The sequence below is a fragment of the Capricornis sumatraensis genome, chromosome 10 (genome assembly GCF_032405125.1).
Source record: "Capricornis sumatraensis isolate serow.1 chromosome 10, serow.2, whole genome shotgun sequence".
Taxonomy (NCBI): Eukaryota; Metazoa; Chordata; class Mammalia; order Artiodactyla; family Bovidae; genus Capricornis; species Capricornis sumatraensis.
The window spans coordinates 82543077-82562165 of record NC_091078.1 but is presented as its reverse complement, the minus strand read 5'-3'; the positions used below and the strand labels follow the sequence as shown (position 1 = coordinate 82562165).

The 19089-nt window shown below is 39.0% G+C and overlaps 1 protein-coding gene across 1 annotated transcript in view; it reads right to left on the bottom strand.

Annotated features, from left to right (window-relative positions):
* Positions 1 to 19089, bottom strand: part of ADAMTS9 (ADAM metallopeptidase with thrombospondin type 1 motif 9) — a 162287-nt gene that overhangs the window by 53808 nt on the left and 89390 nt on the right. The window contains exons 27-28 of the mRNA XM_068981738.1: positions 17894 to 18055; positions 14977 to 15153 (exon numbers count right to left, since the gene is read on the bottom strand). Of these exons, the coding sequence (XP_068837839.1) occupies positions 14977 to 15153; positions 17894 to 18055 (339 nt within the window). The remainder of the gene's footprint in view (positions 1 to 14976; positions 15154 to 17893; positions 18056 to 19089) is intronic.

The window sequence follows — 19089 nt, the reverse complement described above, 5'->3', positions numbered from 1 at the left end:
ATGAATAGTATCTAATAGAGGCTAGAATCACTTATCTCACAAGAATTTTTATGGGTGAAGCAAACACTTGACACAATGCTTAGTTCACTGGTAAGGCTCGAATAAATAACAATTGCTTGCTCCTATCTTCTGTGTCTATTCACTCCAAAACTGGCTAAGCACACTTGTGGTTTAATATTTAATGCATAGTTACAGGACTAAATACTGCACAGGGGACATCTAAGAGGAAGGTTATCTGAGAACGTGATGTAAGATAACAGATAGCAAGTAGTAGAATCCTGGGTTCTGCACGGGCAAGACTAACACTGAAAGCTTGGCTCATAGCCACTAAGACTGCCATATACTATTAGGGTCACAGAATGCTTTTTTCCTCCCCAAAGGTGTCACTTTAGATCAACACTTTTGCCAGGTGGAAAAAAAATGTAGATATATAGACTGAAAGTAGACTAAAAAGAAAGGTAACGGGCGAGAATGGGTTCTATCTGGGCCAGGTATTGTCTATCTCCATTCTGGCTAGAAACATCAATAAGCAAAAATGACCAACCACCCCAAAACAACAGACAAAAAGGCAAATAAAATATACCCCCAAAACAAACAACAAACCCAAAAACCAATGAACCAATCAAACAAAAATCCTAAAGACTTACACTGTTCCAAAATAATGCGTCTAGGTTTGAGTCTGATTTTTCTAGTTCCCTTTCATTTAGAAAAATGCTCTCAAAGTAGAGGGTATTCAGGATTACAAAACCAACATCAAGCTTGAGATTTTAACTGAAGATTGAACCTGATAGAATTAAATCATTGCCACTCTTCTGTATAGTCTCTACAGGCTAGCCATCAGAAGCCTCCCTACTAAGTGAAGTAACTAATACCCAAATAATCATATTAGGCCTCATCCAGAAGGATCTACTTTTCTTAGTTCAGCAGATATCTCCCTACAGATGTATTAATTCACACTGTTCTAGCATGCTGTAAATGTCCAGAGGAAATACAACTTTTTTTCAGAGCTCTGGTCTGAAAGTGTTCGGTGACTAAACTCAATTACTGAGTTCTTTTGAAAACCGTTCAAAAGTAACTGAAGTGTTAAAAGGACCTGTTCAAAAATTCAGACCCCAAAGACTCAGCTTCAATGGCTTTTAAAAAGTAGAAGAAAGCTAAACAGATTTCTACTAGGTTAAGAGCCTATTTTTGCAGGTGTCACAAATCAAAATGAGTATTTATAGAAGTTCTGAAAGCCCTTCCAGAGAGAGAGGGAAAGCATTAAACCTGGGAGTCAGTTGGGTCTGGATCCAAGAATTACTGATTGTATGATGCTGGTACATTTTACTTAGCCTGCCTGGAGCTCAGTTTTCATACCTGCCTAATGGATACAATACGGACCATTCTGCAAGGATTCTATGAGGATTAGCAATAACTCTTACAAAGCACCAGGCCCAAAGCTTCGCTCAAAGAAGTCGCTCAGTAAATGTGGGCCTCTTTCTCCACTGATGGTAAAATCCATCTGGCCTACTGCAGATGGGCACTTTTACATGCCACATCAAGGTACATAAGACCACTGGTCATCAGTTGGTGATTAGGAGGTGGAGAAACCCATTTATTCAGAGGACTGAGGTTTCCCAGAATAACTGGTAAGATTATAATTGGGTAAAAGGCAAAACTCCATTTCTAATTTCAAAGAGCTTTTGGCATAGTTAGCCCATTGGTAATTTAAAGCTCCAATTATTTCTGGAAAGTGGCACCCATTGGTCCTATGGAGAACCAAGGTCTCTTCTACACTGAGCTCCAATGTGTGTCTTTCTTTTTATAAAAATTTCTGCTCTTTCATCCAATAAAGTTTAAAGATTGTGGGAAGAATCCAATATTTCATTAAAGTTTGGGTCCTCCCATAAAACTTCTGAGGCTGATGACAGTGTCTTGGGTTCATTTTGTTTGCCTTTCCTCTACTGATAGATTTCTTCTCTGGTCTCAAAGACCCGGAGTCACTACTACTAGTTTATTGCCATCATTAGTGACCTTTTTGAAGAAGAAGAATTGAGATTGATTTTCTTTCTAGGGCCAGGAGATGGATCATCTAAAATGTTCTCTGTCCCACAGATCTTGGAGTTCCGTTTGCCATTTTGATCATAAATACGTGTGTCTGTGTGGCATGGGGGTCTGAAGTTGGTAAATACATAGAACTACCATCTGTTAAAGCAGAAAAGATTTGAAAAGTGGAAAAGGAGAGGTATGAAGGGGTACAACTTTAGAAACTTTTTTCCCCGTAAGTTCATGTACTGAAAAGCCAGGTTAACCTTACACATCTGGAAAAGCTGATCATGGTTTCTTCTGATAGGTTAAAAAAACAACTGGTGGGAAAACAACTGTGAAAATCTAGTGATCTCTGCAACATAATAATTTACTATGCCTACTTAATGCCCATGAGAATATGGAAACTTCTGCTGTAAGGAACTCACAGAACCATGAGAGAAAGATAATACTGCTCCCAGGAGACATATGCCAATGTCTGAAGACACTGTTAACACAACTAAGAGGATATGCTACTGGCATCTAGTGGGTAGAAGCTAGGGATGCGGCCAAACATCCTATGATATCTAGAACAACAAAGAAGTATCTGGTCCCAAACATCATGAGTGCCAAGGCTGGGAAACCCTGCTTCGGACCTATACGCAAGTCATGGGACAGTTTCTGTACCACTGTCTCGGTTTCTAGTCAGAAACTGGTCTCCTATTTCCAAGATAAAATGCTCACTAGGATTAAATATGCTTTTATAAGAGTACCTCCTGTCCCAAACTCCTAAATATTCAGTTCTGAAACCAACTTTTAAATAGAGGTGAACCATTACACATATGCAGATTCTACCATGAATGAGGGAAGTGCTGTTTGTTTGAAACATAAAATGCAAAGGAATCTGTATCTATATATCTCTGGATCTACCTCTATCCATCTATCCATCCATCCATCCACCTCTATACTATGAGTGCTATCAGTTTATACAGCCCAAATGTAGGAACATGTTGGAATGTTGGAGCAACCTTGTTTTCTTAAGCAATTCTCACTCTCACTGATGACTTTCTATCCAAAGTTGGTAGCCCCCACCAAAGCTGCCATGCAGGATGTCTATGGAACACACTGGGCACATCTGTGCACATTACAACTTTCCCTCTTGGCTCCGAAAAAGACTGAGTGACACTGCCTGTTGGTTTGCAAATTCATAGTCTCTTGAGACAACTTTGGAACCCTTCTATTTTTAGTTTATTCTTGAAAATCTTTGACCTGGCTAGGTTCCTAGGATCCCATATACTACTTGATGGAAAATTCGACTCTCAAGAGAAGTATGTTCTGATAGCTAACCAGCGTCATTTCTATGGGGTTTGCAACTGTGACTTCAGCCATGACTTCTGATCATGAGTCCTCCCTATCCTCTGGGAGCCATGCTGTTGGATGCTTGACAACATCTCTGGCTGCTCTTAACCAGATGCCAATAATACTCCCCAAACCCATATGTAACAACCAATTACGTCTCCAGATATTGCCAAATGTCCACTAGTAGATAAAAATCAACCCTGATTTTTAGAGAACCATGGAATTATCTCAAGGTTTTCAGAAAGTCCTTTAGAAAGCTCTCAAAACCGAACTGAGTTTAACTGACTTGGTGGGGGTAGGGAACACAGAGGGCTGTTTTTTTTTGTGTGTGTGTGCTTCTTGGGGATGAGAGTGGCAAAGGACCCACTGAACATCAGTTTAACAAGGTCAAGATCCTAGGCTGAAAGGGTTTGGAATCCCTGGTCTTAGAAATGTGACATGTGCAACGTAAAATCAATTTCTATGCATAGCAGTGAAGATTACAGCTACAGTGAAACAAGCAGGCTCTGCTGGAAAGCATTCTTCCCTGTCCTCACAGCCATGACCTGCCACTGCTAAGGGGTTCCCGGACATTTCAGATCTGACTAAGAGACAGCCAAGGAGAAGGAAGTCACAATTTCACTAAGAACGGGCAAACTGCAATGGACGAAGAGGTGAGTTGGCTGGGTGAGGGCTTTTTATGAGGCAGAAGGAAAACAGCACTGATTTTTCAAAAATTTCTTTAGTTTTCAAAGGAATCTGGGTTTTGGCTATGAAGCAATAGATAAAAATGGGGAGTCTGTATTTATTCAAGTATTTACTGGAATTTACTAGCAAGCCTGGTAGTGAAAGTCTGGATTTCCCTGGGAAAAGGGGACCAACAAACCACACCATTCCCAGAGGCCTTTTCATTTTAGCTGCCTGGGTGGGAGGGGTGGACGGAGGAAGGGAAGAGAGGGCAGAGGAAGAAGCTCATGGGAAAAAAACCAATGAAAAACTACGAAAGCTCTTTATGCTAGGCTCAGACTGGAGCACCCACTTTTATTATGATGTTACAGTGCAAATCTGAGATTAAAAACAGCTTCCTAAAATATGTCAGACTTTTTAAAGCCCTGAAATAAATCCAGACCTACACTCTCTGCTTCCTTGTGAAGTATAATACACACTCTGAATATATTTATGTTTAAGAACTTTTAAAAAATAACTTACTCTGAAAATTTTCAAACTTAAAGAAAAATGGTAAGAATATCACAGAGAACTCCCTCTCCCCTTATCTAAATTCCCTAACTACCAACATTTCACCACCTTTGCTCCCTCCATCCTCCTCCATATATATATATATATATGCCATTATATTTTGTCTTTTCCTGGAAAATCCACATAGTGTCTCATCATCTCCAAAAGTCCAATTTTCCCAAATCAAGGACACTCTCTACATAAGTACAACTCCCCAAGTCAGGAAATCACTACTGATACATCACCACCATCTAAACCTATACTTTTTTTTTATGATTCCCTCCTACATGTTAGCTTTTTATTTCCATAGTTTTGCCCAGTGCAATAATCATTTCAGTTCCCAAGTAACTAGGATTTTCTCACTCATTCATTCATTTCAATATTATTGATAGTTTGCCTACTTTGCATAAGGCACCAAGCTTGAACAGTGGGCCTCTATAGCCCAAAAGAAATTAAGGTTTGGGGCAATTCAATAAATGATTTAGTTAAAGAGAATTTCACTTGAAATGTGGTGGCTCTGTCTATATTTCTTCCCTTTTCTAGTTAATTTTTTATATCATCTTTTCCCTCACTTCATCTTACACAGCTCCCAAACCATAACCATGTCTTCACATGCACTTTCCACTTGGATAGAGGGATGCATCAGTGATTGGGAGAAGGAGGGATGAAGAACAAAGTGAATGTAAGGACGGAACTCACAGCGGTTGTCTGTCCTACCAGTTTTAAAGAGTTAGACTTAGCATCAACAGAAGAGTTCAACTTCTGTAGCTTAGTTTTAGCTCAAGAGTTTGGAAGATAACTCAATACATTTAATATGTATTATTTCAAGCAGAGAGTTACTAGTGTGGGATCACTTTTACCTATGACATCCCTTATATGTAGAATCTGAAAAAAAAATAATACAAATGAACTTAGTTTACAAAACAGGAACAGATTCACAGACTTCAAGAATGAAGGAGCTTATGGTTGCCAGGGGTGGGAAGGTTGGGAGGGAAGGATAGTTAGGGAGTTTAGGATGGATGTGTACACGTTGCTATATTTAAAATGGATAACCAACAAGGACCTACTGTGTAGTTTATGGAACTCTGCTCAGTGTTATGTTGTAGCCTGGATGAGAGGGGAGTTTGGCAGGAAAACGGATACATATATATTTTTGGCTGAGTCCCTTAGCTGTTCAACCTGAAATTATCACAACATTGTCTGTTTACTGGCCATACTCCAATAAAAAATAAGTTAAAAAGGAAAACTAAATTTTTTTTTAATTACACTATTTTTCATAATTCACTTGTAATAAAATAGCATATCACTTTCTACAATAAACCTAATCACCTCTAATTGGCTTGCCTGAGATCTATCTTCCCAATCGTCTATATATCTACTGAAAGAAAAAACAGATTATTTACCTCAAGTTATTCTAGAAGGAGATCAACCCTGGGATTTCTTTGGAAGGAATGATGCTAAAGCTGAAGCTCCAGTACTTTGGACACCTCATGCAAAGAGTTGACTCACTGGAAAAGACTCTGATGCTGGGAGAGATTGGGGGCAGGAGGAGAAGGGGACGACCCAGGATGAGATGGCTGGATGGCATCACTGACTCGATGGACGCGACTCTTGAGTGAACTCCGGGAGTTGGTGATGGACAGGGAGGCCTGGCGTGCTGAGATTCACGGGATCGCAAAGAGTCGGACACAACTGACTGAACTGAACTGAACTTGCTTACTAAAATGTCAGAAACATCCCTTAATGTGTCCTTAATAAATACTGGATGCTTTTTTTTTTTCCCTCCAAATCTTCTAGAGGGGCCCAGTCTTGCTCTTCACCTGGCTTACATTTAAGAGAAATAATTTTCTCATATTCATCCCTTTAGAGCTCTGAGCAAAATCTGTAAATGGCTCAATAATTCCAGAATGTTCCAAGTAGCTACCCCATGGAAAAACAGAAAATCTTAAATTGTAGATAACCTCTTCCCACAGCTTTTCACCACTTCACCAACTAAAGAGCAAGATGAGGGGATTACGTCTTGGTTACTAATAGGTTCAAATCCTCATTCAGCCAGATTGACCTAGTACCAACTAGGTAACTTCTCCGATGGTACTAAGCTCATTAAGTAGAAGAGATTAAATCTGATAATAGGAGTGAATTGCTTTGCATAACTCCTAGTAGAATATGTAAGTGATAAGTTATTGTGATAATAAAAAGTCAAAACCATCACAATAATTACGGGAGGAAATGCATCGTACAAAACTAAATAAGGGGAAATTAGCTCTTTTGTGGATAACTGAAACAATCCATTCCACTACTTTCTGAAATACATCAGAAAAAGGTGGCTGAAGAGAGTTATTTTTACTTACTTCCCAATTTAGTACAGAGACAACCTAAGTGTGAGGATAATAAATTAAAAAGAGCTTTTAAAAATACAGACCACCTGAACATTTATTGTTTATCATTTACTTCAGATGTTGCCCTAAAGGGGAAAAATAAAAAAACCCAACAAACCCACAACTCTATCTGATCACTAGAAAAGAACCAATGTTGCTACATACATTTTTAATTTCTGGGGGCATCAATATGGGATATAAACATGAAACAAACTATAATGTTTTCTTAACACTGGGGAAGTGAAGGTAAATGATGGCAATTACAGTGATGGAGGAGACATTTGGTTCAGCTCTTATTCTTCTAAAGTGTCTTTGAAAAAGCTCTATCAACCTAATCTGCTCAACCTCTACCTACAGGGATCACTGAATATGAAAGCTGCCTTCCTGAAACTTCTCAAAGACAGCATGATCTCTTGGAATTCAAGCTTCTACAAGGTGGCTACCTGGTGTTGTCCGTTTTTGCCTTCTCCAAAAACACCAATCAAACCTTGCCCTTTTGACCCACAGAACACATAAACATTCTTTCTCCTTAACTGAACTTACTGCCACGATGAACTTGAACTATGAGATGCACAAGAGGAGAGTTTGTTTTAACAGCTGCTTTTACATGGAGGCCCTGGAGTTACTATTCTGAAGACAGCTGATTCTAAAAGCCTCTCTTTTCACTGTCCTATTTTCTCAATGCTCAGCTGTCAGGGAACAACCACTGAAGTGTTTTCAACCAAAGGTGCAAAACAGAAGAAGGACAAGCGGACGGTACTCACTAGATGGAAAGACATCCTACACAGGGATCCATTACATGCTGACACAGGGTTTTTCTCCCCAATTTATTTGTATAAGTTTACTTACCCCTTGACAAGCTGAATATTAACTGCTAATTGCCCAAGGTTGCCCTGTCTAATACAGTAGACACCAGTCACAGGTGCTGTTTATATTTAGAATAATTAAGTTACACACAATTTAAAAATGCGTTATCCCTATTGTACTTGGCCACATAATAAGTGCTTAATATTAGCCACTTGTGGCTAGTAGCTTCCATACTGGAAAGCAATATGGAAGAGAGAATATTTGGAAAGAGAACGTATCCATCATCATAGTTATTGGACTGTTTTGGCCAGTGCATAACTTCATTCTAACAAGAGCAAGGGGATGCAGGCCTCACTAAGAATGGTGACTTTGTAGGTTCAGCCTATATTGATTGTTTTCCATACTACTTCCTGCTCCTTTCTTGACTGCCAATGAATACTCTATTTTATACATTTCTGGAAAGGGGTCTTGTAGTGATTAAAACGATCCATGAAAACAATCCCACTTTAGAGCAAACAACAAGAGCAAGAAGCGAAGATGGCAGTATGGCAACCCACACATTTCAGATCTTTTTATTGGTACCTAACAAAGGGGGGAATGTACCCTCAGCCACAACTTCCCATGCAGGTGTGGAGGCTCATGGGCCCCTGCAGGGAGAGGCAGAAGGCCAGGCCCTCTACTTATCCTGACTCTTAGACCCCTGAACTCATGTCTGGGTTCTAATGAAAAGATGAACAGAAACATACTTCCTGATAAAAGGTTTTTAAATGTTCCATGCCATCAGCAAGTGAGCATTTATCACTGAAAATTTACTCGGTGATTGCACATTGAAAAAGAAAGACAAGATCAATAATTTATATTTATTGAACAAAGATCATTAGCAACCATGAAGATACACACGCACATACACACACACACACATATATATATCCTAATAGCAACTTTTATTTTTATGGTTGTAGTGAGGCTGTCAGGAAAAACTTGTCAGTTCTTTACATGTTAAACTTTATTTAATACCGAATTTTCTCTCTTCCCAGTAGAATCAATAGCTCTGATTGTGCATTGCTATATCCTCCGCATCCCAGAAGAGACTAGCCCCACAGTAGGCAAATAAAAAGTATTAGCTGAAAAATTAATGACTTCTTTTTTGAAGGAATGACCTGGAGTCTTTTACTCCCTCCTCATAAAATAAATCTTCCTCAACCACGTTTAATAATCAGGATTCCCTCCCAGCCAATTAGACTTGGACTCAGCCTCTACCTCCCACTCCACATTCCAAAGTTTCCATTTGTGTCCATTCCAGCAGGGCAACTCCCTGACCTGAGTCAGGGGGAGGAGCTACACTCCTCAGGGTCTAATGTCTCTCTACCCTTGCCCCCATTCCCACCTTTGGACTTTTTAAAACTGTAAGAACAGAAATCTGTCAAGCAATCATGAAATATCAGCTGTCAGAAAGCAGGAACAGAATCTCTGACAAGCATACAATCACTGTAAATACTAAAAAAAGAAAAAAAAAAGTCCAGTTAAGTTTTATCTCCAATGAAACAGATGCAAGGACAGTGTGTTCTGTGGTTTTTAAGTACATGTGAGATGAGTGGTTTATAGAGTCTTAATCTACTCTGAGTTCAAATAAATTTTATAATTTCATATGTTATAATGTTTTCATTAAAAAACTATCTTATTTCTATACTCTATATTGATAGAGCCAAATAATGTGTTTATTTCTTTTTAAAAAAGATACTAGCAGAATGTTTAAGATATATCTGCATTAGTAAAAAGATTCTTATTTTTATAAAAAATGCATTCATATTTAATATGATATTCCTTGTAGCCAAAATCTTTATATCATCATCTGAATCGGCTATTAATATTAGATATTTCAAAAATAAAAGTGAGAAATGTTCTGCCATTCCCTAAACACAGTCAGTTATTGGAATTGTTCAGAGCTGCTGGTTATGGGAATTTACCAATAAGAGTTATAAATTCAGATTTTCTATTGATGGAGTCAAATGGACATCAATATTAGCTAAAAAAATGTTAAGTTTAGATGGAGGGTGAGTTTCAGCAATATCTGTTTATTGAGTATAAGCAGGAGTTTAAAAAAATTCACTCTGAACATAACCTGTTTCTTTCTACCAAAATAAATAGGATTAATATAGTCAAGCATACTGACACTGGGAGACACTACTTTGGGAAAGATCCCTGGTGTTCTCCTTACTGGCTGCAACTAATAAAAAAAATTCTTATCACTAAAGTACTCAAAAGATTATCACACATTCAAATGGATTCATAAAAACACCTCTCTCAACATGGTCACATGGGGGCTAAATGTGACACCAATTACCTTAGCCTGATTTGGTACATAATAAATACTGAGCCAACGCTAGCGAGCATCTTCCGCTTTGGAGATGTTATCTTATACAGCACCTCCTTAAAAAAAAAAACCCTCAAATGCATATAAAGTGAAAGTGAAAGTGAAGTCACTCAGTTGTGTCCGACTCTTTGTGACTCCATGGACTGTAGCCCATCAGACTTCTCCATCCATGGGGTTTTCCAGGCAAGAATACTGGAGTGGGTTGCCATTTCCTTCTCCAGGGGATCTTCCCCACCCAGGGATCAAACCAGGTCTCCTGAATTGAAGGCAGTCACTTAACCCTCTGAGCCACCAGGGAAGTCCTCAAATGCATATAGGGAGCTCCTTATTTTGGTCTTTCCCCTTCAAATACCATAAGAAACTACAGCACAAAATGGAGGCTCAGTAGGGCAATGTGGAATCAGTAGAGATCTGAGGTCATCTTTATGATTTATCACGTTTTGAAAAGTACAGGTTCTCTTAAATCTTACAAGTTTATGGTTGTTTTCTTTATTTTTCTTTAATGAGAAATGCTTCTGATACGTATTACAGGTGAACAAATCACAAAATTGACAAATGTTCTAAGTCTTTTACAGTTATCCGAACAAAAAGAATAAGTTATGATCAAATTGGTGTGCATTAGGGTAAGTTTTTCCCTGTACCTGGCTCCTCTGACATGTTCAGAACCATTTCTCCTAATTACCTGTTTTGACTTCTGGCTATGCCTTATCATTATCTATAAATTCAATAAATAGCATACATATTTCATAGTTGAGACTTAATGAATCAGGACAACAGTATTAGAAAAGAAAAAAAGCAACAAAATGTTAAGCCTCTTATATTTTTGTTTATATCACTAAGCATCATTTCCAAATTCAGAAATATTTTTTAAAGTATCCCTTTAAAATACACATTTTAAACTATCCAATTACATAAAGCTTGCCACATGTTTACTCAGATTTGGGAGAGAGATAGTACAGGTTGGGAGAGACTTACAAAATTAAAAAGTGTCTTTTTAAAACCAAAGGAAACATATACACGCAGTTCTAAGCACACAGCCTATTTGTCTTTACAGTCTGCTGATAAACACTGGTTTTTAAACATTGTATATAAAATTAAATAACATGGAAAAAATAAATATGCTTTATTATATAAACACATAGAAATCTGTACTGCTCAAAATATTCAGATAACACGAGGCTTGGTTGCTTAAAATTGTACTCAGAAAGTATGGTAGTGATATTTACAGTTTTTATTTTTCCTAGATAGATGCAGTGAGGTGATAAAACACTGATGTCAGACATTTTTCTCGACCTACCTACAGAAGCTGCAAACTTTCATATGAAAATGAGGTAGACAAATTCATAAATTGACCAGGCAGAAACAAAAGCACAGTTCCTTCGTGAGCCCATAAATTCTCATTATTTGGGTTGACAGGCATTATTCCAAAGCACCTAAAGCAAGGCTCAGAGAATACTTTTAAGTTTGTCAGGAAAAAATTCACACAAGCAATTCCTCCTAAGGAGAACCATGGCCTCCAAGGCAGTCAGCAAACAGATATACCTGTGGTAAGTGGCTTCAATCAGGTCTGATTCTTTGCAATCCTATGGACTGTAGCCCACCAGGCTCCTCTGTCCATGGGATTTCCCAGGCAAGAATATTGGAGTGGGTTGCCATGCCCTCCTCCAGGGGATCTTCCTGATCCAGGGATTATTGAACCCAGGTCTTTTATGTCTCCTTCATTGAAAGACAGGTTGTTTACCACTAGCGCCAATGGGGCAATGCAAAAAAGGAAAGCTAGATGACCATCTTGGACAGATTAGCAACCTTTTCAACTTTCGTTATCTCAAAGTGGCTTACTTTAGAATGCTACAGAGTTTTAACCCACTCCTCACTATAGTTTGACAGCTCTCTTTCCAATTTATCCCTCTAGCCACAGGATGTGTGCATGCAATAGGCAAATCAGTGTTAAGAACCTTATTTCAAAAACAAAACATTGCCAAGTCAGAGTGCAAGGACGCATTCAAAACAGGACAGAAAAGACAAAATCTAGGGAAGATGTTTTCAACAATCATGATTCTAAATCTCTGGTGATTTGAGCCAGAACTAACAGCCTTAAAATGGGTACTTGAACCCTACATTCACAGAAGCTTCATTTTAGAGTCTGGAAACTGTGCTAACAGCCATTTGGAGTTTCTTTCCTAAATATTGCTCCTTAGTAACAATTGTTAGACTAGGCTATCTTTATTTCGACCTTGGAAAAGACCTACTCACACAGCAGTAGTTGCTTCTCAACACTATCTCCTGTGTAGGGGTACTTGGGATAAGAAAGCAACTTGGCCAGAGGGGGACTAATGCCTACCCTTGGTCTCTAATAAATCTAGTTTGCTTTCTCTTGAAAGCAACATGTTAGCACCTCCAATATAGTTTTTTTTTTGTTGTTAATGTCACTGTTAGTTACAATGATGAAGCACCATAGAAGTGGCTTATGGCTATCAACACAGTTCACTGAGGTATGCTTCAATTTAGAATTACTAAGAAATGGTACCAAAGCATCCATAAAAATCAATATACAAGTAAAATACAAATCCTACCATAAGAATCTGAAAGGCTGCCCTTGCATAATTTAAGTCATATATTACAAATGGATCTATTTAAATAAAACGCTTTTGATTTAGCTGATTTTCAAAAATCACCATGAAAAGCCTTGTAAAAGCGGCCTTGCTCCCACGCTGCAGAGGCATTTGAATATATATCTGAATAATGATTACTTTATAAAGACGAAGGCAAAGTCACTCAGTCGTGTCTGATTCTTTGCGACCCCATGGACTGTAGCCCACCAGGCTCCTCCATCCATGGAATTTTCTAGGCAAGAGTACTGGAGTGGGGTGCCATTTCCTTCTCCAGGGGATCTTCCAGACCTGGGGATTGAACCCGGGTCTCCCACATTGCAGGCAGACGCTTTACCGTCTGAGCCACCAGGGCATCCCATTTACTTTATAAAGGAAGTGCTAAAATCATATAGGCAGCAAAAGCATTTTCAAAATCCATGTGCTTGCTTTGGTGCATTACAGAGCATTTAGAATCTCTCTCTCCTTTTCACTGTGTGTTGCATAAAACTATGTGCAGCCCCAAGAACAAGCACTATAATAAGAAAAACTTAAAATCTTTGGTTAAATGATTTAGAAGATCATGTTTTAAAACTTAAGCATTTAAACTCTTAAAGTATCTATGGGAGAGGGTGGCAATCCAGTGGAAAAGAAATTAAACTGTGTTTAGAAAGTGTTCAAGAAAGAGAATGCCATGGTAACAAATATATATATGATATAATATATTGTATATATATTATATACAATATATAATGTATAATAATAATATATTATTATATATTATATATACACACATATTCTGAGGGTTAGGAGATGTTTTTTGGTGAATATTAAAGAAACACAACTTTTTGGAGAGCAACTATATATTTTGATATATACTACAGTGTGGCGTTGGTATTGGCTAAGTGAAAAGGATGAAACTATAATGGGCTCAAGAGGGAAAATTTCATGAAAAATAATATGTGACAGGTGACTTAGGGAAGCTTGAATGTCAGAAGATGTTCTTGACATTCTAAGGTTATTTCTGATCTTTTTCCAAACGTTCATTTAGGGAGAGTGCCAATATTGCAGACAAAATACTCTTGGTGAACAGTACATCTGAACTGCCCTTGAATAAAATCCTTACAGCCCAGATAAATAGTACTACTTGAGATAATGCGCTAATTCTTCTAGATTTTTACTTAACACAGAGTATAGTAGTTATGCAGCTAGTATTCTACTTATAGATACAACCTCCAACCTTGAAACCTTTGACTCTTAGAAGTGTCAACAGATTAGTAGCCATGTCAGATCAGTTAATCTGCTCTTTAGCTGCTTTCAGGAATGGTTAAGGTTTTTTCTCAGACCCCTATAGAACAAAAAGAGGCTTTTGGATACGAATTCACATAATATTAATTCAGCTTCAGTGCAATTAATGCATTCACAGGAAAGTTTACTCTATTTACATGAAACAACCCTAATGGCTCCATACCTGTGGCACCATTTAGCCACAGTATTGTTTTGACACAGCTGATCCTTCTGTTTGCCAAGATTTGCCCCAGAAGTTTGCATAGTATTTATAGAGCCAAATCTGTCTCACAATGTTGTTTAAAAGCAGATGACAAAGGAAGCCTAGGACCAAAGGAAAAACCAGTCTCAAACGGACTTTGTGTCTTGATAGAAGAGAGAACATTTTAGATGCCTTGAATGGCATCAGGTCACTGAGTCCACCGTTTGTCTTTGGAATTTTCACTTGATTTTATGGGCACAGCCTTTTTGGTGATTGTGTTGAGAGCTGTACCCGAGTCACACAGGCAAAGTATAGTCACTGAATCAAAAATTGCTTTGGCCTCAATAAGCAGGTATCTTCCCGCCAAAGTCAATACCACCAGCTCAGAAAAGGAAAGAGTATCTGCTTCTGAGTTGTCTGCTTAAATCACTTTGGAGTTTAAAAATGGCACGGAGTTTCTTAAAAAAAAAACACACACACAAACACAAACATATATAGTCTAGTTCTAGGAAAGGATGCTACTTTTTGGCATTGGCAAAGGGCCTGTGTGAGGTACATATATCCTGTAAAGTCACTTTGGCAATATCATTTAAAAAAATGAATTTTGTTGCATGTCAATATGAAGAAAAGAAGAGACTGTGTATAGTACAGTTCCAGGGATGCCCTTGTGAGGAGGACAATCTGTCTCAAAGCAGTGACCCAGAGCACCTTGGAATTGGAGTGTTAGTTTTAGTTAGGAAACATGAATAGTTAGGGCCGTACCGAACTCCAAGGGCCAGCACTCCAGGCAGCATCTTGAGGACAAGCGTGTGTATTACATTGCTCTCGATCTGGAGGCTTGTCAAGAATTTCACAGCTCAGATCCGGAAATCGTTCCCCGCTGGGCCTCTGACAGACCACCAACCTTGTTCTCAAGCCTCCACCACACAGCTTAGTACACTGGAAGAAGAGAAGGGAAGGCTGCAGTTATTCTGTCTGAACAGCCAGTAGCAAATTTTCTTTCCCCATGACAAAAATGTTTTAGCCAAGATAGATTATGGGACCAGGCAAGATAAGCCTATAGGAGAATGAAGCTGAATTACCAAAAGTAATATATACAGCAGACTGGAGTCCTGTCCTTTCATAATGTGCGTGCGTGTGTGTGTGTGTGTGTGTGTGTGTGTGTGTGCGCGCGAGCGTGTGTGTGTGTGTGTGTGTGTATGTCAGTTGCTTAGTTGTGTCTGACTCTTTGTGATCCCATGGACTGTAGCCTGTCAGGCTCTTCAGTCCATGCAATTTCCCAGGCAAGAATACTGGAGTGGGCATCCACTCCCTTCTCCAGGGATTTTCCCGACCCAGGGTTTGAACCTGGGTCTCCCATACTGTGGGCAGATTCTTTACCATCTGAGCCACCAGGGAAGCCCCCTTGCATGGTAGCTATTGTTTATTAAGCATTTGCTCTTCATCTGTACTAAATGCTAATATATATATTATCTCATCAACAGGAGAGTATAATTATATGGGGCAACTGAGCTTAAGAGAGCATAACTTGATTAAGGTCAATTCAGCAGCAGGTGTCCAGGATAAGATTACAGCCTTTTCTTTCAGGTATTCAAAACCCCAAATCAAAGAAACAGATAAAAATCTAAAAAACACTTAGTACTAAATCAAGGATATAATGACTGAGCTGGTGACAACCTCTAGGAAGTTGTCACCAACCTCTTGGCTATTCTATGACTCCAGTCTCCGTAGACCTTTCTGATGTCCAAATATTTTATGCTATCTCTGAATCTGAGGATAATGATGGCATTCCCCTAGGATGAGTCAACAGTGTGGTGGGAATGCTGGATATGGTTCTGACTGTTGGCTGGACCCACGCTTCTGAGGCAGGAACAAGTTGTATTTCTTGGACAGTACCACGGAGCTCACATCCAGGAACACTGACTGTTCCCCTGCTGTGTCAAGGCCAGATCTCCCATGGAATTTGGAATGATCTGGTCCTTGCTGACAGCCAGCATCCCAGCAAATGCGTGTACTCTCCTGGCTTCAATCCAATTACAGAAGCTTACGCACAGGCCCCATGGGACAGAGCTTTATGAGGAGTTTCAGGAAACCCACAATATATGCGTCTCCAAACCTGACTTCCCTTTCCGGTCTTTCAGCAAAGCCCTCCAGAATGACATACTATCAACAAAAGTTACCAAAACTCTGTTATGAGCGCCTATGACTACTTTACGTGAATGAAAGCATGAAACGTGGACACAGGACTTCGATTAGCCAGGGGTGTAGACTAACATGCCCTTCCATCTCATGTGTCTCTGTTCCCCTCTTGGTGGGCATAGGGGGCCTCCATGATGTTAATCCTTGTGTTTTATTTTATAAATTTTATAGTCAAGACAGAACAACTCAACAAACTCTAAGTACGTGCTCTCCCTGTGGATTCAAGAGTAGAAATATATATTCTTTTTTAATTAAATACAAAACAAAAAACATCTAAGTCCTACACATGATAATGGCTTAAAACTCATTCAATAATACAGTCATACTAATGATAATTATTATTACTAGTAATAATACTGATTATCATTATTATAATAGCAGCTATGATTGAAGGCTATGGGCTAGGTTTTGACGTGCACTATCTCATATAATGGCATGAATATTATGAAGTGGGTGCCATTATTTATTCTCATGTACAGATGAGAATACAGATATTTGGCAAAGTTATATTATTTGTCAAAGCCACAAAGCTTGTAAGAGCCAGGGCTGGGACGGGGGCCCAGTTTTGTCTGCTCCAAATATTCTACGGCTTTTCATCAATCATAGCTGACAATCTTTTTTTTATTATTATTAATTTTTATTGGCATGTAGCTGCCTTACAATTAGTAGTATAAAAGCAGTAGCTTTCGTGTTAGTTTCTGTTGTACAATGGAATGAATCAGTTATATGTTTACATATGTCCCCTCTTTTTCGGATCTCCTTCCTGTTTAGGTCATTACAGAGCACTGCGCAGAGTTCCCTGTGCTCTACAGTAGGTCCTCATTAGCTACCTTTTTTATACACAGTAGTGTATACACATCAATCCCAATCTCCCAATTCTTCCTCCCCACTCCCCTTGGTATCCATTCATTTGTTCTCTACCCCTGTGTCTCTATTTTCATAGCAAGCAATTCTTAAAAGGTTAAGAGCTGAAGAATTTCATTATTTGAGCCTATACAGCTAATTACTCACTTCTATGATTACAATGCATCACCCCTGATAAGAATAACAGCTCCTAATCCCTGATGAACAATAGCTGGTTCATTACGAATTTGAAATATTGGGAGACACAATGCCATGAGAACAATGGTGCACCACAAACACCCCCAAATTATGAAGATGGCAAAACTTCCATTGATTAATTTAACACACATTTCCAGTCACTTTAAAAGCACCCATGTTTTAATCAGCAGAGGTTAACATTTTAAACTAGCATTATCTGTATTCTTTCCTAACATCTCTCCTATGTAGTCAAGCCATCTCTATATGGTAATAAATACACTTTTAAAATAGTCCAGAATTAAGATAGATCTCCTAGTTAATCTGAAATCAAGACGCTTTAACTAGAGCCAGTTCTTCTTCCTGCAAATAAACTATGAACAACAGCACTGTTTGGTATTTGCTTTTTCCCAAAGGATGTATAAGTGGAGTTTGCGCTCACCTCTCCCCAGCTGCCATAAGCCCACTGAGGGCAAGGGCCAGATTCGCAGGCTCTGTGCTCATCGGGTTTGATTCTCTCCACGCAGTCGTTGGCAGTGTACCCATTCTCATCCTGACACACAACAACACGCCGCTGGGACCCACCAGCACAGGTACTGGAACACTGAACACAGCAGACATCGGTCAGCAGGTTAATCCCCACCTCAGGCTCCACCTCGAGGACCCAGAAAGCAGCTGGCTGAAGGGTCAGAGACAAATGTGGCAGAACCACTCTCAAGTCGTCCACAATGGACAGAATGCAATCCTGAGCATCTCCCTTCCATGGAGCTGCTTAACGTTCAGGTCTTAGCAATATTTGGAGGGCAGAAACACCACTTCCCCTTGTTCATGTTAGGTCTCAGTAGGTGTTTAGGAACTGCCTAATGAGTGATCATGTCTTGTGATTTCCAGAGCAATCCAATTCCTCCTCTGCAACTCTGAGAGGTGCAGACGTACTGACTGACACCACAGTCTACTGGGAAATTCTTTCTCTTTTCAAAACTGCTAGCACTTATTTAGAACCAACATTTAGCCTCCTTTTCAACACAGGGGTCAAATCACTTAAAAAATTGCCAGTTGTTGAAATTAAGCTTCTATACTAACTCCTTCAAGTAGCCAAGGAAAGCATCATGGAATGTCACTTACATATCATTTCCTTGCAGCTAACATTCCCTTCTCTCCCTTCACCTAGCTAATGTAGCGAGACTTGTTTTTCTTCTTTATTCTTATTCCCCAATGAACTTGAATTCCATATTGACCAACTTCTCTTCAGGTGCATGAGCCCAGCCATGTCTCTCATAGTTGTCACAGAATTATGGTCAGCCTTCAGCTTATTTCCCACACAAGCTTCTCATAGCTCTCTTATTTATCTGCATCTTGAGTGTTTTTTTTCTCTTTCCATTTTTTCCTTATCTTTTAAACCCAATGTGTTTGCCAGTCTCCTTCACTCTGACCCTTAACTTGTAAAATCTGTTTGCCAGTAAAAAAAACCATCAAGTCCTCTAAGCAGTGGAATTCCCACAACTTATCAAGTCTCAAACTGTATTTGCAACATTGTTTTGAGTTCCCGGTTCCAATGGTTGACATGTGCTATCAAAGTCCAGCTCAAACTAGTGTTATTTAAAAATAACTGTGAATACCACTTGTTGCTGGTCACCT